General features: G+C 39.8%; 1 protein-coding gene across 4 annotated transcripts in view; it reads left to right on the top strand.

Annotated features, from left to right (window-relative positions):
• RAB3GAP1 (RAB3 GTPase activating protein catalytic subunit 1) overlaps positions 1 to 22,405 on the top strand; it is a 47,766-nt gene extending 25,361 nt beyond the window's left edge. For 2 of the 4 annotated variants that reach the window (XM_030579988.1, XM_030579990.1), the window contains 17 exons: positions 189 to 270; positions 1,978 to 2,046; positions 3,027 to 3,100; positions 3,907 to 3,999; positions 6,933 to 7,102; positions 7,602 to 7,697; positions 8,265 to 8,437; positions 9,401 to 9,455; positions 9,856 to 10,239; positions 12,524 to 12,661; positions 13,770 to 13,997; positions 14,686 to 14,782; positions 14,862 to 14,965; positions 15,101 to 15,216; positions 16,569 to 16,671; positions 19,408 to 19,428; positions 20,506 to 22,405. In XM_030579988.1, coding sequence (XP_030435848.1) covers positions 189 to 270; positions 1,978 to 2,046; positions 3,027 to 3,100; positions 3,907 to 3,999; positions 6,933 to 7,102; positions 7,602 to 7,697; positions 8,265 to 8,437; positions 9,401 to 9,455; positions 9,856 to 10,239; positions 12,524 to 12,661; positions 13,770 to 13,997; positions 14,686 to 14,782; positions 14,862 to 14,965; positions 15,101 to 15,216; positions 16,569 to 16,671; positions 19,408 to 19,428; positions 20,506 to 20,748 — 2,246 coding nt within the window. In that variant the 3' untranslated portion in view covers positions 20,749 to 22,405. Of the gene's footprint in view, positions 1 to 188; positions 271 to 1,977; positions 2,047 to 3,026; positions 3,101 to 3,906; positions 4,000 to 6,932; positions 7,103 to 7,601; positions 7,698 to 8,264; positions 8,438 to 9,400; positions 9,456 to 9,855; positions 10,240 to 12,523; positions 12,662 to 13,769; positions 13,998 to 14,685; positions 14,783 to 14,861; positions 14,966 to 15,100; positions 15,217 to 16,568; positions 16,672 to 19,407; positions 19,429 to 20,505 lie in introns of those variants that run through there. The other 2 variants (XM_030579989.1, XR_004002606.1) reach the window with 2 other exon arrangements.
• The last annotated feature ends 1,431 nt before the right edge of the window (positions 22,406 to 23,836 follow it).

Genomic DNA, 23,836 nt, shown 5'->3' with positions numbered 1-23,836 from the left:
ATTGTTTGCCAAAGCAGTGTGTCAGTTGTTAGTAATGTATATTTTATGATATTATCTAAATTTTAACCACTTGTTCCAACAGAGAGATCATGTGCCATGTAAGTTTTATGTTTAGTAGTGTTCTATTTATTACTCTAGCAAACTATCACCATATTTATATTATGGAAAATGTGTTGATCTGTCTTCAGATATAGATGCGCTAATTGGAGGAGAAGTCGGAGGCCTAGAATTTGGGAAATTACCATTTGGTGCCTGTGAAGATCCTGTTAGGTGAGATTAAGAGTGCAGAAAATTATGCATATTATAAAATAGTATAAGTGCTTCTGAGAAAAAAATCAGAACTATACATATAATTGTATATAGACTTTTTTGTTTTCCAGTGATATATCTGTGTGCCACCATGTACTGCTAACAGAAGTCCTCAGAGTTTTAAATATTGTTTAGGAGTTAAGAGCAGTGTGTGTTGAGACTGTTTTATGAAGTTTATAAACAATACTGGAATATATAGAATAGTGCAAAAAGCTATACTTTAGTTTCCAAGTTTCGGGAGAGAGATTTTTTTGATACATGGATACTTGATGTACTTGATGCAACATAATAGATTATAAACTTTTTCAACTTTGTATTTATCACTCAAATCATAATGTTAAAATGTACCATAGCTACAGATGCTGTGCCCATATGCAAAGTGTCAGATTTAGAACTCTTAATGTGTTAAAAAAAATAAGTTGAGCAAATCATCTGCAAAACCGACTTTGTTATCAAAAGAACTAAGGCATTTGTAGAAGATGGGTTTCCTTGATCCATAAACAAGTGATATAAAGGGCTGGGTATGTATGGTTTATATTAAATGCCTGTAGGATTTTTTTTTTAAAAGATCCAAGTTTTTGTATTTTTTAAGTTCACCCAGTCTAAACAGAATTTGTCTTTTAGCATGTTTAATGTTCTAGGTATGCCAAAGCAATTTGCAAATTGTAATACGAAAGGGTGCAGCAATTGTGCAGACTATTAGGGTAGCCGTTGTATGTTCTGTAAGAACCAGGATTCGTTCTAACAGTGCAGCCAAACTTGTATCCATAGTGGTCCTGGATCATGAGTGCCCCAATTTGCCAGGGACTAGTTGAAATTATGCTTATTTTCCAATGCTAGAGTTTGGATTACGAGTCTGTTGACTGGGAATTTTCTGGTGCTAATTTGAGTTCTGGGAGATCTCCATGTCTCTTCCTTAACTGTGACCCTTCTTAGCGCATGTTGTAGGTTTCTGTTGAAGAGGAAACTTCCATCCACTGTTCTCGTAATTTCCTCCACCAACATATGCACCCATTTTCAACCTGTTCCCTATTGCCCCTCCCTATGAAGTTGGACACTTAAAAAACATACGTAAAATTTAAAAAACAAAATGGAAAAACTCCCCCCGTTCCCTGTAGGGAGAGGAATTGGGGAAAGAACGCTATATGATGGATGTTAGTCACATTGTTTAATGCACTACTAGAAGGCATTCAGATACTGGATGATGGGCACAGTAGACAAATCAATAGAATAGAAATAAAAAAGGTATAGTCAGTGGAAACATATCAGCTTGACTGAGTTAAAAATATTTTTTTGCTCCTTTGAGAAATCAACGAATTATCAATTTTACATCATCATCCCTTGTGTTAAAACATAAAAAATAAAAAAAATTAAGTCAAAAAAAGACTTGAAATCAAATTTAACAAAAATGCAGTAATAAAATTCTGACATCAGAATACAGTATATATAACATAATAGTAATCTCATGGATCTTATTCAGTGGTTTATTGTGCTAGGCCACAAAGGGGGAGATTTTGGAAGGCATAAATGGCAGTTAGCTCCCTAACTTCCACTGAATTTAAGTGGGAGCTAGGGGAGATTAACGGTCATTTATGACTTTTGAAAATCTCTTCCTGAGCTTTTAGAAATCAGTCTAGCATAATTTATACAACGTTTTTGCTGTTTCAGTGAGCTCCATTTGGCAGCTACATGGCCTCATCTAACAGAAGGTATCATTGTGGACAATGATGTTTATTCGTAAGTATGTGTATTTGTAAATATACGAATTAATAAATGTTTAGATTTTTTTCATCCATTAACAGTTTGTATCTTTCTAGTATCACCTAGAGTTTAAAGGTCTAACATTTTAAATTTTAATGCCTTGATGAATGTATAACTCATCTGTTATGATGTCTGTATTTCAGAACCAATCATTTTCTTAACAGGTTTAACCTGTGAGTGCATTGGGAAAGGGCCATTACATACTGATCTCCGTATAGATAGTACATGTGCTCCTATCTGTGCATTAATTCTCTTTCTTGTTTCCATTTGGCTCTCTTTTATTAATTTATTTAAGTGGGGTGCTGGTCTAGCCTTGAGATGAAGGAATATGCCTCATAGTGAACCTGGGAAGCAAATGGAGTTCCTTAAACCTACAGCTGTCTTTGTTGAAGAATGGGATGTCACCTCTGCTTTCTAATCCATCTAGCAAGCATGGTCAGCAATGTGCACTGACCTGTCTTAGAAAAGAATACTAACTCATTAAGTAATTGTTTTAACACATTTGTGGTATTTGGTTCTAAGTTTTCAAAACTTAAAGAGGAAAATATACACGGACAATTAAATCTTCTTTAAAGACAAATGTTAAACACCAAAATATATTCTGTTTAGCTTTAAATAGTACTATTTTTTTGTATTTCTCTTCCCTGACTTTTTTAGACACATGCATGAAAACAAGATCCTTGTTTTTCAGACTTCCATCTGTTATTAATTTTTCTCACTTAACTCATGTTGTTCTGTTTGATGTCTTGTTCTTCCCTGTAGCAATAATTATGACGTGAAAATGCAACCTATATTATGACTTCCATAACCTAGCTTGGCTGACTTCTTTGTTTATACTTTAGATCTTACCTTGCAATTCCTAAGAACATTTGATTACTTGTGGTGCAAGTAATTACCCCCTAATACTGGTGTTGACAAAATGAAGCACTGTGGTGTTTTTTTTTTTCTTTTTTTAGTGACTTGGATCCCATTCAAGCCCCACAGTGGTCTGTGAGAGTCAGAAAAGCGGATAATCTGCAGTGTTTATTAGGTAAGACATCTTCAACTTTTTTTCCATTCTAGACATCAAGAAGATGAAGTTTAGGGCTGAATAGATGACCAGTCTCCTAATCCCCTGTGATTTTGCATTTTCTTTATAATTTTCCTTTATTCTGAGCACAACCTCTCTTGATTTCTCTTAGGGTCTGAATGGATTTCAAATTAGGCTGTCTTTCAAGCCCTTAATTCTTGGAAAACCAAAATTTCTGACGTGCGGTTTTATTAGACCTGTGCTTCCCAGACTTGACTAGTTTCTGTCTAATGTTCATGTGCTGATTTTGTTCTGTAAAGTAATATATTGTGTGTAATCTTTATCTAAGAGATGGCTTCTTCCTATGTCCATCCCTAAATGTGAGATCAGGTGAGGCTCACTAGGTGACAGACCCAAGAGTTGTAAATCTTGGAGGCATGACGTTTTCATTATGGGGCTCTTAACTCTGGAACTCATTTTCCCTGTTGAGCCAACAGCCCGAGTTTATTGAACTTGCATGCTACAAAGCGTGAGGAGGTGGATTAACTGGATATTGGATTTTTTCTTGAAATGGTGGTTGTTAGCTTTCTAGTTGGCCTTGATTAACTCTTGTTTAAGCTTTAATTTGTAGTTTTGATCCACAAATGTGTAAAACATGGCCTAGAGATAGTAGTAGGTACATTTCTCAAATTAAATGTCAAAATAATTACCACTTCTTTCCCTCCTCCAAGGACTCCTGCTATGGTAGAAAAGGACTTAGACTATGGTTAATGTATTGTTACAGGATCTTCACTGACTAAATACTCAGAAAATTATTTTCTTTGTAGGTGACTTTCTTACTGAATTCTTCAAACTTTGTCGTCGGAAGGAATCGGCTGATGAGATTCTTGGAAGGTCTACATTTGAAGAAGATGGAAAAGGTAGAAATCTTAATTTTTCAATGTCATAATTTGGAAGTATTGCTTTTTTTTAATTGGATCACTTTCCCATCTCAACTATCTTGTGTGTTCATCACATCAGCTAGATATATTATTTTACAGAACCTTTAGATTCTCTTGGCAGGGAGTATTACAGGCAAATGCTAACACTTTTCCCCACACCCCAGACTTTGCTTGTCTCTTAGAATATGTCTACTCTGTAGCGTAAGCCTAGGTTTAGTAGAACATGAGTTAACAGAGACTGGGTTTGTTAAGCTAGAGTGGGGTCGCCAAACTTTTTGGCCTGAGGGCCACATCTGCATATGGAAATTGTATGGTGGGTCATGAATGCTCACAAAAAGGAGGTTGGGGTGCAGGAGGGAGGTGAGGGTTCTGGCTGGGGTGCAGGCTCTGTGGTGGGGCTGGGTATGAGGAGTTTGGCGTGCAGGAGGATGCTCCAGACTGGGAGGAGGGGGTGAAGGATGCAGGCTCTAAGTGGCACTTACCTCAAGCAGCTCCCAGAAGCAGCGTCATGTTCCCCCCTCTGGCTTCTATGCGGACGCATGGCTACGCCAGGTTCTGTGCACTGGCCCGTCTGCAGGTGCCACCCTGCAGCTCCCATTGGCCACAGTTCCCAGCCAATGCGAGCTGCGGAGGTGGCAGTTGGGGCAGGCAGGGTCAGCGTGTAGACCCCCTGACTGCCCCTACGCGTAGACATGCCACTGCTTCCGGGAGCCATGGCATGTATGCGTGGAGCAGTCCCCGACCCCGCTCCTTGGCTGGAGCATGGGAATGGGGCAAGCCCCAGACCCTACTCCCCCAGCGGCACCTTGAGGGCTGGATTAAATTGGCTGGCAGGCTGGATGTGGCCTGTAGGCCGTAGCTTGCCAACCCCTGAGCTATGGTTTGAGTATCTAAACTTATTTGTAACCCCAGGTTAGGAATTGTGTCTGCACTGCATTTTGCAGGCCCAAGTCCAGCCACCCACAGCCCAGACTTCCTAGCACCCTCCTAAAATGTGGTCACTCTAGTGTTTTGTTTTTGATGCAGTGTTGGAAAAGTTGAGTGTGCACGAGACCTGACTGTCCAGAAGACAAAGAAAGTTGGCCTATGGGATTGTGGCAGTGGTGAGCTAGAGCCGGTTCGCGGGAACCGGTTGTTAAAATTTAGAAGCCCTTTTAGAGCCAGTTGTCCCATGCGAGACAACCAGTTCTGAAAGGGCTTCTAAATTTAACAACCGGTAAGTTGAAGTGACCCAGGAGCGTAGCTGTGGTAGGGGAAGCAGCCACTCCCCCTAAGCACATTATCCAAAAGTGACGCCATAGGCGCCAACCCCAGCTCCCCGTGGCCCCAGTTTACCTCCGCTTTGCCTCCCTGGGCCTGAGCGCAAAGCCGCTGGTTGCTTCTCAGTCCTCCCAGGCTTCCCACGCGAATAGCTGAGCTAATTCGCGGGAAGCAGGAGGGCTGCGAGCTCAGCTTGACCTGGTGCTTCAGGTGCTGTGCAGCAGAAGCGCAGCTGTAGCGCCGCCAGCCACCTGCAGGCAGCATGGTAAGGGGGCGGGGAGGGGGGTCGGTTGGCTAAGGCAGGGTAGTTCCGGGGGGGATGGTCAGGGGTGGGGGGGGTGGATAGGGCTTGGGGCAGTCAGAGGGAGGGGAACAGGAGGGTTAAATGGGGGCAAGGGTCCCGGGGGAGCAATCAGGAAGGAGGAGAGATTAGATGGGGTGGTAGGAGGCAATCGGGCAGGGGTTCCAGAGGCGGTCAGGGGACAGGGTGGTTGGATGGGGCAGGGGTCCCAGGAGGTCATCAGGAATGAGAAGGGGTTGGATGGGGCGGCAAGGGGGCAGTCAGGGGACAGGGAAAGGGGGTGGATGGGGCAGAGGTCCTGGGGGGGGCATCAAGGAATGTGGGGGTTGGATGGGGCAGAGGTCCTTGGGGGGCAGGCCGCAACCCCCTTGTGGGGTGAGGAGGGAACCGGTTGTTAAGATTTTGGCAGCTCATCACTGAATTGTGGGATTCTTCTAGTGGACTTCTAGAGCACAATTTCAATGGGGCTGTGTCTATGCTGCAAAGCAGTGGGGCTTGAACTGTGTATTGTGGCTTGACTCAGGCTTGGACCAAGCCCTGGGTAAGCATGATTTGTGTTCAGATGGAAGGAGAGTTAGGCTTGTGCCTGAGTTGGAACCCTGGGCTTACATAGCAGTGTAGACATATACTTACAGGATATGGGAACCAAAGTCCTTTCTTGTATTTTGTTTTTCATCAAGGAAGTGGTGTTTTCTTTAGTCCCTCTTTACCTTTTCTTTGTCCATCAATCAAATGTACCACTTGATCTTGGATAATCAGTGGGTTTTCACCTACATCACTGGTCTGCAACCTTTTCGTCTGGCGGGCGCGGCGGCATTTCGGCGGCGACACCTCTCTATGATGTTGCTTGTCACCATCAGCCAGGATGTGGGCGCATTTAGATGGCCCTGCAGGCCCTGTGGCACCCGCGGGCACCGCATTGGGGATCACTGACCTACATCATCTTCCTGGGCTCTTTTTAAATATATTTTTCACTTCCTTTGTTCTCATCCAACTAGCTCACTTCTATTTTTATATCTTATTTTGAGGGTAGGACAGTCTGTCTAATTTCTCTGTTGACTTGGGCACTGTAATCATTGTTCTGAATTAGGCAATAGGTGATAGCCATTAGGACTGGATTGACTGTGCTGCTATCTTCAATCTCTAAAAGAGGGAAGAGATCTGGTGGCTGCTTCGTAATCAGACTCTGCCCTACAGCTGTGTGGCTAAAACATTTAATTTCAAATGTGGGACATAGATTCCGAATTATAGAGCATAGGTTAACAGGTTGGTTAGAATTGTAAATCCTAAATACATTGAAATGATTGAATAGAACTCTGAACTTATTTTATAACAATTTCTTATTTTATAGAGGTTGCTGATATAACCCATGCTTTGTCAAAGCTCACAGAGCCAGCACCAGTCCCAATCCATAAATTGTCTGTCACAAATATGGTTCACAGTGCAAAGAAAAAAATTCGCAAACACAGAGGTGTAGATGACTCACCATTAAATAATGAAGTCCTCAATACTCTTATGTTGGTAAGCAAACTGTCCATGCATCCATCATATTGTGTGCATGTGTACATTGTATGTAGGTCTTTTGTTTCATGTTTGTGGCTTATAAAATTTTAAAAAACGTATGAGTTTACTGTGAGAATGATTAGTTATGACATAATGGCATTAGGTTGGAAGAGTCTGTCCTATCCATAACTAGAGTAATCAAACCGTGATCTCACTATCAAGTAGAGTTGCTTTTTCTGGAGACTACCTTTTTTTATTGACCGACAGCTATACCTATTTGTCTGAGATTTGACAAGCCACAATAACTCTAGTGGAATATGCTCATCCATTTCAAGAAAATATCCATTTCAAGTGTATTAAGGCAGAATAAATAACCTTCACTGTTTGAATAACAGTGTTCCAACTCAAGAAGTTGATCACAGCATATTAGCATAACTACCAAGAAAAAATAGGTGTGCAGCGAAAAAATGGGGAAAGTGTTAAAAACTGACGTGATCTATTTCCCCCCCTCCCAAAGTTTTTATTCCCTGATGATGCTGACAAACTAACAGATGGATCTGAAGCCAGGCTTAGTACTTCAAGAAACAATCCTCCTCCGGAGAGTGAAGAATATGTAAGTTTAATTGAAACCCATAAGAGAAATATCTCAAAGATGAGTGATTTCTTAATACCCTGGAAAAAGTTTGTCACAGGATGCTTGCAGAATGTTAGTTTATCTATATGCAGGGGTAAATTCAGGGAGCTTGACTACAGTATATAGCTATTCTTTTCTGTTGCGTATTTCTTTAAAAAAATGTTTCCCAGATAGAACACCTTTTGTCCACATTAGTTTGTTTTAAATATGTTCTTTAAAATAGACAACCTTAAAACCAGCTACATTCTTGTTTGACCAGCAGGTGTTGCTACTTATCCTTTCTTTTCTCTCAGTCTACTGCAACTCTGTCTGTCCTATTACCACTAGAGAATGACTGGAAGAATAGTTTTTAGTGGAGGCTCTACAGAAACTGTCTTCCTTCACCTATGTCCCTTATCATTGATGGCTAATACTTTTGCAGACTTGAGTTTTGCTCTCATGTTGACACACCCAGATGATGATTGTGTTTTAGTGAAATCAAAAGTTTGAAAAACAGTCATTTTCTGGATTTTTTTTTATTTTTATTTTTTTATTTTTTTCATGTAGAATCTTTACAGTCAATTCAAATCAGCTCCTTCAGATAGTCTGACCTACAAACTGGCTTTATGTCTTTGTATGATCAACTTCTACCACGGAGGGGTAAAAGGAGTGGCACACCTCTGGCAAGAATTTGTAGTGGAAATGCGTCGCAGATGGGAGAAAAATTACCTAATTCCAGAGTAAGAGTTCCATTGGAGTTTGACTGAAAATGTCCATAGGTTGTGACAGATAGGATAACTAGTTATGACTTTAAAATATACTTTGCTTTTCAGACTTGCAAAAATGATTTTAGATGTATATTATTTGAATTAGTACTCCCTGCTTCTCACCCATTTTTGATTGGGGAGAGACTCAGGAGAATTTAGAAAGGAATATTTGCGCCAACATTTCTCAGCCCCCACCCCCAATCTCTACATTAAAACCAATGCATCTCTCATCAGAAAAATGGCAGAATGGGGTTAGCTTCTCCAGGTTCCTGGTTGTTAGCAGAGGTGTTCATGTCCATCTCACCTTTTGGGCACCTAGTTACTTTTTTGCTGAAGCCCCTGCCCTGTGTCTAGCTTAGCAGGACTTTGGCCTGCAATCAGAAAGAGATGATCAGTATGCAGCACCTACACATTAACAAATAACAAAAATAAAATAAATTTTCAAAAGACCTGGCTTAGTTGTTTGTTCGACCTAGTCATCCTCTTTTGTGAAAGGTGGCATCAGTGAGTAAAATGGGACTTTTTAATTACCCTTCCATTATAATTTTGCCTTTTAAAATATTAAAGTCTATCTACTACTTGTAAAAGATGCTGGATTGGTAGTCCTGAAACTGATATCCTTTTAATCTCAGTATGGGTACAGCATGGGCAGAGACAGTCCAAGCATTCCTGGGACAGCCTCCCAATTTTCCTCATCCCTGACCTGAAGGAACAACCTGTAGAGGTGAAAGGAGTAGTTCAGTTTCTATGCCCTGTTCAGTCCTTGGCCTGTCTGCTGAAACCATAGCCTAACAGAGTAGCTGCAGTGGTAGTTTTTATGATGTGGATGTTTGTCTTTTGGGAACTGTACCCAGAGCACCAACTCTATATACACTATGTACTAGTAGCATAAGTGCAAGTGGTCTGTGGTAAAACTGTAAATTTAACATTTTGCAGGTTAGCTAATGGGTCTCCAGATCTGAGATGCTGTCTACTGCATCAGAAACTTCAGGTAAATATCACAAATTAAGAATAATCTGTTTCTTAATTTTTCTTTCCTCATAGGAATAATCAAGAACAAGAAAACATTTAGTCGATATGTTCTAGAGTCACTATGTGGATAATGTTAACTCTGATAATCATTACCATGTGATTTTTTCCAAACACTGTTAGTTTTCCAATATCTGTGCAGCTTGTGGTAATTGTAACCTCTCCTAACAGCTGATAAAATCTCTGCATCAGTGCAAATTCTTACATATTATACTACTGTCTTTTGGAACTGAGAGCCTGTCTATGCTGTTTTTAATAGGTTTCACTGTATGGTATAATGGCATTGCTGCCATTATGTACGTGTATTAGTGAACAATTATTTATGCATTAGAAATTAATTGTTAATGTTTTTATCTTTGTAGATGTTAAACTGTTGCATCGAAAGAAAGAAAGCAAGGGATGAGGGGAAAAAACCATATACATCTGATCGTTCCCCTAGTGGGTCTTCTGGTGATACTGGGAAAGCAGTAGACCGTTCAGGTGGAGATTATCAAAAGGAGACTGAAAAGGAAAGAGGAGAGGTTGGGAAATCTTGGGAATCATGGAGTGACAGTGAAGAAGAATTTTTTGAATGCCTTAGTGACACAGAAGAACTGAAAGGAAATGGACAAGAAAATGGAAAGAAAGGAGGAACAAAAGAAGGAAATAAAGAATCTGCAAACTTAAAACCAGAAGGTCGTCTACATCCACATGGAAAACTGACTTTGCTGCATCCCGGAGAACCTCTCTACATTCCAGTAACACAGGTTAGAAAGTAGTAACTTAGCGGTGTTTATAGTATGATTTTTAGCAATTTGCTTTTATAACCACTTATAGGTAGGTTTGGTAGCACGTCCCATTATAAGATCCTGTTTTCTGTTGCTTAAAACTTTTGCCAACTTGAACCATTAGAGGTAAAATTTTACATGCCGGATTTCTGCTCCATGCTGAATTTATTGGAAAACTTCAGCCAAGATGGTTCAGCTGTTTCTAAGAATGAAGCTAGGAAAATATATTATTTTGGCCATGTTAAAAAAATTCTGGCAACGTTTCTCTTTGAACAGTCTAGCACTGCCATGCCCTGAAGCAGAGACTTGAAATTTGGCAGGGGGTAGACTTTGTGTCAGGAATGTGCCTCTTGCTGTCCCAAAGACAATCTGACCAAATTTGACCAATTTACAAGCCCTTGAAAGAATCACAATTTGCACATGCTCAGTAGAGACATATAGATTTTAGCAGCTAAATTCCCTAAAGACTCTGTCCACACTGGGCATACTTTAGCCTGGGACTGAGCAGGAGTTGCCTTGCAATTGCAGCTCTGAACTGTGGAATGTGTTAGGTCCGGGTCCAATTATCTGAACTGAGAGGAGGGGGCTTGTCTTCCCTTTGGTCTCAATGTTGTTTTTCCCCAGGCAATGTAGAGAAGTAAACGGACTGATTTCAGTACAGAAGGGACAAGAGGCAGACCTGTGGGGAAAGTAGATTGGGACAAGAAGGTGGAAGAGTTACTGAGTGTGGAGCCTGGCAGGAAAAAGGAGAGGGAAACTGGGATTGTGAAATGGGATAGATATGAGACTGGGACTGGGAGCCAGTAGGTGGGTGAGGAGACTTAGGCTATATCTATACTTGCAAGTTTTTTCACCAAATGTTATACCACTTTTATTAAAGCGCTTTAATTAAAACTGCTGTTGTATGTCCACACTAGCAGCTCGTGCAATGACATGGAGAGCAGTGCACTGTGGTAGCTATCCCACTGTGCAACTGGCCACAGGGTGCTTTGGGAAGGGTTTGCAGTGCCTCATGAGGCAGGTACAGCACCATATGATGCAGGTTTCTCAATCCCATTTTTTCATGGGCGTCTTCTAAATCAGTGGTTTTCGAACTTCTTTTCTGGGGACCCAGTTTAAGAAAATTGTTGATTCCTGCAATCCAGCGGGAGCTGGGGATTAGGGGTTTGGGTTGTGGGAGGGGCTCAGGGCTCTGGGCTGGAGGTGCAGGCTCTGGGGTGGGGCCAGGGATGAGGGGTTTGGGGTGCAGGATCCGGCTCCTAGGTGGAGGTGCACGACTCTCACCCACAGTCACTGCCCCCTTGCCCCAGTTCCCATTGGCTGGGAGTGTGGAGCTGGTGCTTGGAGTGTGGGCAGCATGTTGTGCCGCATGGTCCCCCTGCCTAGAAACTGGACCCGCTGCTGGCCGCTTCTGGGGCACAGTGCAATGTCGAAACAGGTAAGCACTAGCCTGCCTTAGCTGGGCAGCACCGCCGATGGGACTTCTTACGTCCTGGTCGGCGGTGCTGACAGAGCAACCCAGTTCCTGACGTTCCGTGACCCAGTTCTGGGTTGTGACCTGAAGTTTGAAAAATGCTGTTCTAGATTGCCAGCTGCTTTTCAACTGAAGTGTGTGGGGAACTGTACCCAGATCACCAACTCACAATATGTACTAATGTCAGAAGCGCAAATGTTCTGTAGTAAAAGTGTAAATTTAACATTCTGCTTTGGAGTTTCTCCTGAGACACAGCAGTGCAGCAGGAACTGAGAGGGTGGTTCACCCACACAGCCTGATATAGCCTTGGTATGGGGTTTAAGGATACCACTGGCTTGTGTGCAGGCCAAATGGACACTTAATTAAAATCTCTGATCAAGTGTGCCTGGGGTGCATGCACATTAAGAGTGGAGCACTCATAGGGACACATCTCGAAGAACAGTTATTGTACAGGATGAGTAACCATTTCTTTCGTGAATCAGCTGGTATACTGATGGCATAGCTGCATCTCTCAGGAGTATGAAAAATCGACACCCCTGAGAGATGTAGTGAAGCCAATCTAACTTCTGGTGTACACTGTGCTTAGTTCTATGGAAGAACACTTCCGGTGACCTAGCTACTTGCCGTCAGGGAGGTGAATTACCTCAGTGACAGGAGAACCCCTCCCATCACTGTAATAAGTTTCTGCACTGAAGCGTTCCAGTTGTACAGCTGCAGCAGCACTGTAAATGTAGACACAGCCTTAAGTCTTTTTGTGAATCTAGCCCTTTGTCTTTTTCAACATTACAGGAACCAGCACCCATGACGGAAGATCTGCTGGAGGAACAGTCTGAAGTACTGGCTAAACTGGGAACGTCAGCAGAAGGAGCTCATCTTCGGGCACGCATGCAGAGTGCTTGCTTACTCTCAGATATGGAGTCTTTTAAGGTATATGCTGCTTGCAGAGTTCTCTGGGACTATTTTGAGATGAGCAAGCTCAGATAGTTGATCAAGATGACTAATTTGAAGGATCTCCTAACAGCTGTTTTCTTCCCTTGCTGTCTCTTTTAAACTTTGCTATTCTTTTCCTAAATTAAAATTTCAGGGTACATATAAAAATTCAGTTTATAATTCTTCTGAAACTTATAATTAAAATCTGTTAATAAAACCCCCCTAAAAGTAGGTATGTGTACCACACTGCTTAGAGATGCAACATTTCATAGTAACTTTTCTAGCACAAGCTGTTTTGAAAACCTAAAGTAGCAATGTAAAATATGACTTAAAGGAAGGTGGGGGCATATTGAATATGGCAGGGTTTACTGTGTGGACAACCAGGCCTTCTAGTGACAATATAGGAGCAGAAACGGATTGTGCCATTGTTAAATGAGGCTTTATAACTTATTGGGTGTGTTGGATTTGCAAAATAAAAGTTAATAGCTGCTCTCATTAATGATTTGGTACAAAAAATGAAGTTGGTTGGCAAGTAGGCATCGGCACTTTTATTGGCATTAAAACAAGTGTTTGCCACCTGTTTCAGTAACCAATACAAACCTTAGTTTAGAAAGTATTTTGATGCAGCCTATGACATTTTCATGCACTGAGTGATGACATCGTAATTTTTATATTCCATCTCCAGTTTTCTTACCATGTCACAAGAATTTGTTGTAAATCTCCTTTTCTTATGCTAATTGGAACCGAATGTGTTAAACCTCTTTTGCAGCATTGACAAGGCAAACGCCTAATTTTGAGCTTGCTTGAAATAACTGGTAAACCTGTACTGATTTGTAAAAGTAAGAGGATGCATTTTTTCTTTGTGTTGTCTTTCCATTGCTGTGTACCATTTAATAATGTGAATGTTCATTGCTTTTCTAGTGCCCCTTTTCTAGTGCTGACGCAGTGAGTTGGTGGTTTGTGATTAGAACTCAGGAATTCCCGGCTCCTAGCCCTCAGTTCAGTCCATGAAACCACATTGTCCGGTTAACTAGATTGCATATAGAGAAATTCTATTAAAAATGTAATAAATATATTTTATCTTATTTTTTTTCTTCCATTCTAGGCCGCTAACCCTGGTTGTTGCTTGGAGGATTTTGTGAGGTGGTACTCTCCTCGAGATTACATTGAAGAGGAAGTGGTTGATGAAGAGGGGAATAGAGTACTTAAGGGTGAACTGAGTGCCCGAATGAAGATTCCTAGCAACATGTGGGTAGAAGCGTGGGAAACAGCAAAGCCAGTTCCAGCCCGGAGGCAGAGGCGACTGTTTGATGATACCAGAGAGGCCGAGAAGGTAAAAAGCTCTGTGTTGTGATAGTCTGTTCTGTGATTCCTAGTAAACATGTAATTGTCTATTATGTCTATTATGAAAGATTTAACCAGTAACTTGTAATTGCACTATATTTTGTTTGTTCTAATTATTAAACTGTTACTTGAATGCCCTAGCATTACTCAGAATGCTAACTTGAATACAATGGACTGCTTTTTTGCCAGTATAACTGTTCTTAGAATGACTTTCTGAAATTTGAATAAATAATGCAGTTGCCTTTTGAAAACATGTCCAACTGTAACTTGGTAAGTTGTATTGCTTAGAGGCGTATTTGCATTTCTAATAAATGAGACAAAGATTTTGATTTAAAAAATTAAAGCACTGAATTTAAACATTCATTATTTGCAGTTTCTTTGCTTATTGTTGTAGTGGAGTTAGAATCGCAAATTACAGATGAGAGACTTAAATCCCAACTCCCTGCAGACTATTTTCTGGAGCTTTGTTACAGAGCTTTTATCATGAGGACTAACATCACAGCATACTTTTGAGACTAATGATTCTTGTATCTATTTCATTAATGTTATAGTGGGTGAAGTGCAGCTTAATGTTCTGTTTTTGAAATTAAAGCATTGGTGCTCAACAGTCATAGTTAATCTTAATTTTGTCTAAATGAATTTTGTCATTAATGTATTAATTTTTTGACATGCCATAGGTGCTGCACTATCTTGCAGTTCAGAAACCAGCTGACCTTGCAAGGCATCTTTTGCCTTGTGTCATCCATGCAGCTGTACTAAAGGTAAAGGAAGAAGGTAAATAACATATAATAAATAATTAAAATGTTTTTAAGAGCAGTGATGATACTATGACTAAAATTGTGTTGTTTTTTAGAAACGCTGGAAGATATCGCTTCAGTTAAGAAGATTATTAAACAGATAATATCTCATTCCAGTAAAGTTCTAAGATTTCCAAACCCAGAGGACAAAAAATTGGAAGTAAGCCCATCATGTTAGCCAGGGATAAAAACTTTGCAGATCTCAGTACTGTCTATAGTGTGTTTAAAATGCTGTTTTTTTTTCCTCCTCCTTTCTCTCCCCCACCCCCTTCAAAAAAAACCCACCCTTATACAGGAAATCATTGCTCAGATTATGAGTGCAGAAGCTATCATTGCCAGGGCAAGGTCACTGAAAGCAAAATTTGGGATAGAGAAATGTGATCAGGAAGAGGAAAAAGAAGATCTGGAAAGGTGACTGATACTTTTAGTTTACTCTCTTCGGTGCTTCTCCACATACGTTTTTTTAGGTTCCACAGCTTAGACAATTGCTGATGGGGAGTAGTAATGATAATGCAGATCGCCCAGAAACCACAGCACATGAGAGAGACACTTCAAATAAAGACATTTATAACTCTTTGTAGGCGGAAACATTTCTAGAAGGTTCCTGTCCTACGCATTGGGGATGCCAAATGCAATGTAATGTAATCTATCCATCTCTTTGAAAATAGCGTGCAATGTGGACTTATTTTAATACAGTTGACTTTTTATGTAAATGTGATAAGAGTATCTAGTGTTCCTCTTGCCTGTCTTGTGCACTTTCACATACACAAGTTGAACTCCCTACGTTGTTTGAGACCTACTGATGAGAAATGTTATATAAGAACCAGGTATTTTATTTATTTATTACTGTCCTGTGCATGATGTAGAATGAAATATCCAAAAGAACCATTTCTCCCATTATTTTCCATACTAATATGAAGTGCTGTATTGAGGCACTATAAGAAAACTAGTGAATAGGAACCAGGTATCCTATGATTTTTTTTCTGTTCACCACCACACAGAAACAACGTGACTGTTTATTCCTTAGTCTGGCTAAACATGTGAATGTTAAAAAGTTGAATATTGGAATAGGCTAAATTCTTAGGGTTAAGGTAGTTGCTGTGCTAGGATGAGAGGGGTTTCTTCACTCTTGGTGTTGGAACTCTTTGGAGGAACCATTCCTGACTAGGACCAACCCTCCCTGCTAGAAATTCTCCTAATTTCCATCCTGTGTTCTTAATGTGCTCACTTCCCCCAACTGCAGATTCTTGATTCCTCCCTGAAATTGAGAGCCAGCAGGGGGAAGATTGGCCAGGGGGTGGTTAAGAGCCAATAAACACTAATGTGAGGCAACTAGAAGCTGAGTCAGCAGCATGGGAGGTGAGTAAGCATAGGAGGGGTTGCCTTTTCCAGCCCTGTGGGAGGGATTAGGGATGGAGATAAGAGTTGCAGTCCCTGCTGGGATGGAGTGAAAGAAGTAGAGGGACAGATGTATATACCACAGATCCAAGACTTGGAAAAAAAAATCCTGGTAATGTAATGTCATGTGTAATACTGGAAAAATAGTAAGTTTCTAAACTGGAAGTTCAGATTTAATTTTGAATGCATGTTTTCCTAATAGTGCTCTTCGTGCTGGAACTGTTTTTATACTCAAGCTAGATGGGGAGCTTTAGTAGTTCGTACAGGAAAGAGTGTTGAAGATGTCATGAAAATAATTAAGAACTGATACAGTTAAGAGCTTGGATGCTCACCTTTTCCTTCCTTTCATTATTTTGTACTTCCAGGTTTGTAAATTGTCTTCTGGAGCAGCCAGAGGTATCGGTCATTGGTGCAGGAAGAGGACCTGCTGGTAGTATTATTCACAAGTTATTTCTGAATGCCCAGAGGGTAAGCTGGAATTTTCAGTTGATTTGCTGATACCTTTAATTTAGACAGTATGAGGCAACAACTCTCCATGTGATGCTGATTTCTTCTATTTATAAATTGGCGTGCATTTTTTATAAATATGCATGCCTGTTTTTTTTCCTTGTGAAAACAGTTTTGGCAATAGTAGAACTTTTTTTAACTACATGAAGAAAGGAGAACAAAAGCCATGGGACATTATAAGACTGGATGCAGCTAGGCAGACAGCCATCTAAGTGATTTTAAAGTGAAGCTCACTTTGAAATATGACTAACAATACCACTGTGCGATTCTACATTTGTATCTAGCTTTCCAGATCAAATGTGCTCAGTTTATAAATAAACATTTTTTACTTCCAGCCCTGCAAACTCTTCTGGGTTCTGAGTTAAATTGGGTTTTTTATTTTATCACTGGTGGTAAAGGTTTTGCAGGCCAAAATCTGCTCTTTGTGACTTTTTTCTGCAGTTCTGTTGCTTCAGTGGATTGGCACAAGTATTTCTGATTGAGACTTTGCATAGTAAACAATTATGTTGATGATGCACAAGAATGAAGAGCCCCACTCTCTCTCCTGTAGCTGTGTTGGCTTTGCAGGGCTTAACAGAAAAAAAGCGGTACAAATGTATTTTAGTCAATAGAAGAAGTGGATATGACTCAGTACATGCAGGGAGATCTGATCGGAAAGCTTCTACGATGTTTTAGTAGTAACTTTCAGAGTAGACTTGCACTTTGAACCTGCAATAATATGCTCTGCAATATGTGGGCACAAAAAACAAAAGTTCAAAAAATCTCTAGCCCAGTATCTTTGACTATTTGATCTTGCCCTTGTGATTTATAAGAAGATAAAAAACTCAGCAGTTTGTCCCATTCCCTGTTCTACCTCTGCAGTCTCTCTTTTTGTTCAGGGTGTGTGTGTGTGGGGGGGGGGGGGACACCATTGATTTCTAACTCATTCTAGTTGCTCCCCTTCTTTTGCTAACATGGTAATGGTTTTTAAAATAGGATGACCAGAATACAGAATAAGATCAAGTTTCGAAGACAGTTGTGACTGTTGCATTGTTACAGCTGTGCCATAGCGATAGTGAGTTCTCTTGGCAGAACATTTTCACAAAATTCAAGCGCATATAGAATTTTGCCATATCATTAATCTGGAAATTGTGCATCATTGCAATCAAGGGTGTCACTTCTTTTTAAACTATAAAACAACATTAAATATTTGTAATGAGACTAATGAACCTGCTTCTGACCCTTGACCAATTATATTTACAGTGTGCTGAAAGGTGCAGTTGCATGTTGATATCCATAGCCTGTTCCTACTTTATATTTTTTTCATTGTCAGCATTTTTACTAACTCAGACAGGTGGTGAAACTTCAGTGTTTACCACCTGGATAGCCCTACTGGCCTCTTTGTATCAAACTTTTTCCAGTGTGTGCCAGTTGTTTTCTTGCTGGGCATAAACTAATTTCATATCAAACAGAAACTAAACTTCCTACTAATCTTCTGACACTAAAGTGCCTTCTAAACTTCTCCTAGTTTTTTTAAATGCAGTGGTACACATTAGAAAATAGTGTTCATATTCAGTAGGAGTAACTCCAGTTAGAAGCAGATAGTATTCACAGGTGCAATCCTGGAATTCTCACATGTAAAGCTGTCTCTTCCTGTTAATTAGTGTTCTTAAGAATAAGGGGTTGTTTTGATTCTTCTTTAGCAATACTACCAAGCATTCAGCAACTCTTGTGTTGCCAGCCACATACTGATCTTGTAAGCTGTGGCAATTTTAACTTTTCCACAAGTTAAAGTGGTGTAATAGATGTTCTGTTTTTGTTCTCAAATACGTTATTGTAATGATTGAAAGATTTCTTATCAAGTGAACTGGGATTATAGAAATGGGCTCTTACTAATTTAAAGTAGAGATTTATTTTTATCAGTTAAAATGAGATTTGCTAAAAGGACTTGACTTCGTTGTATCTAATTTTCCCTATGCAACTGAATTTTGCTGCGGTTATAACAAATGTCACTACCCCATCCTGTGGTTTGTTTTTTTTTTCACTTTTATCAAAGGCTTATTTCTTCTATTAACAATTTTTTTCTTTGAGAAAGGCCCACCTATGTATAATGTTGCAAAATGCAATAAGGCTACAAAGCATACATATATGCTGTGATATTGTATGCTTTGCCCTTTGCTTTGCTGGTAGACTTCTGCTGAAGTTTTGGAACTACTAAATGCTGCAGTTAATCAGAAGTTTCTAATGTTTGTTAAAGTTTTAATGCTGAAGATATACGTAAATTAAAGGCTTTGACTTCTTTCAGGCAGAAATAATCCAAGCTGTCTTCCAGTTCTAGCCTCTGTGGGGGGTATTACTAGTTGAAACGTTGTTGTTGATGGGACAAAGATTTAGCTTGCTATTAAATAGCAAGTTTCGTTTCCAAAAATTATTTCAGCAGCTACTTGTTGGGTAAATAGAACCTGATTGACAGACTTATTATTTACTAAGTTCTGACCCTGGCCTCCTGTGTATAAATTGTGTAACAATGTGTGTTACATCTGTTGTGTTCTTAAAGTATATGTTTGTCACAATAGCTCTCCTGACAGAAATGCTCTTGAATTCAGTATATGGTGTCTTTAAAACACTCTTAAAATCTCAGTCTAACCTTTAAGTTATCTGACTTGCATTTGTTTCTATCTTTCATCATTGGTTCTCTTCTCATCCCTTCTTCTCAAGATGACTGAATCTTCTGATGAGGTAATTAGCTTTTGTCCCTTGTTTTCTGCTCATCTTCCTAGCTTCATGTAAGGGCAGAGAGAATGGCTTTTGAGTAGATATAATATAACAGCTTAATATGATTTGTTGATATCACATATATTAAGCATAAAAATTATTCTCTCTCCACTTTCAAACTGACTTCTCGTCCACAGATTTTTGAAACTTAACAAAATGTAAAAAATCAGAGTTTGTAAAAACACTAAACATCTCATCTAATGAAGTTTAAATATGAGAAGTTAATTCTTTATGAAGCAGAGGCTTTACACAGTGAATCCTGTTTTCGTCTGCTCGAAATATTGTGGATATTGCCATTGTACTAAACATAAACATTACTTTGTTCACTGGTTGGGATCAGCAACATAAAATAGCGCTAGGTGTACTATAGCTCATTTGCCCTGCCATGGTAGACTACAGTAACCCCACTTCTTGGACAGTAAAAATATGATACCCAACGAGAAAACTCTGCAATGTATGTCTACACAGTAAAACAAAACAAAACAAAAAAAAAACCTGCCCCCCAGCAGGGTCCGAGAGCTTGGGCTCCAGCCTGAGACCAGAAATCTAGATAGCAATGAAAAACTCTGAGCCCAAGTTGGCTGGCATGGCCAGCCACAGGTTTTTTTTGCTGTGGACACATGCCTGTTGAGTCTGGAAATGCAGAACAGGGCAATGACTTTACTGCACTCTAGGACATGGCCTGTGTAGTGGCACTAATACTTCAAGGTGATACTGTCTTTCGGCTTTTGTAGCCCCACTCGGACATGTCTGGATAATAAGGGAAGTACTGTGAACCCTAACTGAAAAATTAAGCATTTTTCCTATTCATATTTCTTGTCTCCCATGGTGTCAAGAGTTAAAGTGAAAGATGGACTAGCTTTATCAGCTGCATGTATAAGGTTCTTACATCTGAGTGTGTGCAGTGCTATTCCTTAGTGTTTTACATGTAGCCTTTTGGTATGTAGTTTACCACATTTTGTTTTTCTCTTTCAAAATAATTTCTGATGGTTGGTGTTAAGAATAACCTGCCCTTATGCTAAGCTTCTGATTCTGTTTAAGGTTGCCACAATGACTTCGCTTGATGAAGAACTGAAGAGATCAGGTTCATCAGATGAACGGAGACTGAACTTAGGAGCAGTTACAGATTTCCCACCGCCTGCAGGCCGGGAGCTCATTTTACGCATAACTGTACCTCGACCTGCACCTTACTCTAAACCACTGCCTCAGCGTATGTACAGTGTAATCACAAAAGAGGATTTTCGACTTGCTGGTGCTTTTTCAGCTGATACAACATTCTTCTGATCTCACTAGCTTTTAGTTATCCTGTATGTCTTCACAAGTGGAACACTATTTCTCTGTCTCCATGGAAATAAACACTGTGGACAAGGAGAGAGAGAGGTAATACTGTTGTAATTAGTGATCAAGAATAACTTTTCCTTAAGGGGTCAAACCAGCATCTCAGAGCGATGCCTGCATCAACCTTTATTTCTGATATTTGGGACAGCTATATAAGTTATTAGACATTTCTCCAACTGTCTAAAAATCTCCCCTCTGTCCAAAGATTTGGACATTTTTGCATTAGCTAGTTTCCCAATGGACTCTTCACTGGGCTTCGTACAAATACTTCATGTTGAAATTATAGTGCAGTATATGCTGCTTTTCATTTCCTAATCTAGTCCTGCTAAAGTTGTGTTAGGTAGTCTATTTGAAGTGTAAACATTAAATAGTTGTATTTATTACCATGTGTAATCTTAAATTCTGGATATTTTTGGTGACTTTTTCACTGAATTCCAATGGCTGATTTTAAAATGCTGTTAGTTTGAACAAAATATATCTATTTTCAAAATTCAATCTTGTGCTAAACTCTTAACATGCAGTATTTGCCTGAAAAAAGCCCTGGATTCCGTGCATCGGGTATCTTTTTCTGTGAACTGCTGAAATGGATATTTTTGGCTATAACAGCATATTAAGCCTAAAAATCAAATAGCCTTAAATTTATCATTTACAATTTTTGAGCTTTTATGTCCTCCTGCCTTGGAAGGACATGCTTCCAACTGCAGTATAGACATGCATTAGCTCTGCTTCAGCTAATGTGCTAAAAATAGCAGTAGGGACATGGTGCCTCAGGCTAGCTGCCAAAATTACAATCAGTCCTGTCTTCCTGGGTACATATTTGGCCGGCTAACTCGAGCAATTGTGGCCACACTGCTTTTTTAAGTGCACTAGCTCAAGCAGAGCTAATGTGTCTGTCTACTCCTGCTGGGAAGCATACTCATAGCTACAGTAAAGAAATACCTTAAATGTGAGACAGCTGGGCCAAAACTATATGTAAATCATGGGTACTTAAGCAACTTATTGATGCTTATCGCTAGATTTTCATGACACACAGTGTACAGCACGCATCTGTGTTCCTGTTGATTTGGTAATAAAAGTATGCTGTAAACTAATTCTGTCAAATATGAAAACTGTGTGATTTTAATGTGTGTGGTGATGTAATAAGGAAAGGATTATTTTAAAGCAACAACTTGTTTTGCTCTGAATCAGCAAAGGATCATAGCTGTGTTGTAAACACATGTCAAATGGCTGTGAAACACATAGTTTTGTTGCTTGCACCTATTTGTCTTTGGACACTGTACAATAAATCTTAAAATATAATTGGCTATTGAAATTGTTCAGTTAAGTGGAAGTACCTCAGACGATACATGTTCTAGGTATTAATGTACAGATTGACTCAGGAACAAAATCACTTGCAGTACAGCTTAATATGTTGACAAATGGGGAGGATGCCCATCTCTTACCTTCATGACAATGTGTGAACATCCAGAGGTTTGGGATCTTGACTGCTTTTGCAACTTGTGGTGCAATGTTCAAAAGTGCCTAAGGCCCAGATCCTCAAAGGTATTTAGGTGCCTAACTCCTATTCATTTTATTGTGAATAAATACCATTTGAGCATCTGTACCTAAGTGACTTAGACTCATGTGTCACCTAAGCACACTTTAACATTTTACTCTCTGCCTATTAGTACATTTTATGGCATGGAAAATTAGATCATGACATTCCTTTTTTCTGAGTATTATTGTAAAACTTAGGGTGTTGTATTAGGAACAGGTGTCCCACTGGGCTTAGACGTGTCATAATAGAAGTGGTGTCTAATAGAACCATACTCTCGAGTAGACCAAATAAGCAACAATTTCCAAGGAATGATGGATTGTCAGAAGCCCTTATGGATTATTCCAGAGCTCACATGGGACCAGATTCATATTTGAGAGGGTAACTACCTAAACTCCATGTTTAGAGGTGAGGAAAGTCTTTCACATGCCAATTTTGTGATAGAACTTAAACTGATTTTTCCCTTCCCCTCCCATTTTCCAGGCGCAAGGACCTACTAGGTTAAGAAATCTTAGTGTGAACTTTTGTACTATGACTTTTCCATATTTTTAAACCAGTTCACATTGTCATGGTACCTGCAAAGTGTAGCTAACTTTCTTTTAGGGAAAAGAAGGCATAACCCCGCCATGTATAGTAGTCCCTGGTATCATGTCCTTTTTAAACTTCATTCCTAGCATAGACACCACTGCATTCTCTTCTCCTGAAGGATTTTGTATAATGCCAGTGTTGAGCAATTAACAGATTGATATATTTATTTTTTTTTGGTCCATTGGCAATTCTGAAAAATAAAGGGTGCGGGAGGAATTTCTCTTCGACCCAAAATGAATTAAAAAAAAAAATTTGGAAAATTTTTTGATGAATTTCAGGTCGACCAGATCGATCCAGAATGGTGGAGTGATGATGTCCTTTAACTTTTAGCCTAGTGGTTACAGCACTTACGTGGGGTACATTTTCCCCTCTACCTGCTATTTTTCAGTAATAGCACACTATTACTGAAAAATTGCTTACTTTCTCATTTTACCATATAATTATAAAATAAATTGGAATATAACTACTGTAGTTTTATTTCAGTGTATAGTATATAGAGGAGTATAAATAAGTCATTGTCTACATGATATTTTAGTTTGTACTTAATTCGTTAGTCCTTTTATGTACCCTGTTATAAAACTAGGCAAATATCTAACTGAGTTGATGTATCCCCTGGCAGACCTCCGCATACCCCTGCCTTAATCAACAGACTAGAGTCATTCTCACGCTTTCCCTGGTCCAGGGACTATTCACTGTGATATACAGAGTGGCAATTCATAGTCATTCATAACTTATACGTGGTGGAACAGCTTCAAAAGAAGAACTTGAGATCCACACCAGAATTTCCCCAGAGGCCTGCAGTGAAGGCACTATTTTGGGGGAAGGGGAGAGACCCAAGTGTGACAGGTCCCTCCCACGGTGCCACCTGGAACTGGGTTACCACTGAGCCCCCTGACCCACCAGCCTGGGATC

The sequence above is a fragment of the Gopherus evgoodei genome, chromosome 11 (assembly GCF_007399415.2).
Source record: "Gopherus evgoodei ecotype Sinaloan lineage chromosome 11, rGopEvg1_v1.p, whole genome shotgun sequence".
Lineage (NCBI taxonomy): Eukaryota > Metazoa > Chordata > Testudines > Testudinidae > Gopherus > Gopherus evgoodei.
The sequence above is the reverse complement of the archived record's forward strand: the minus strand, read 5'-3'. Positions and strand labels throughout refer to the sequence as shown.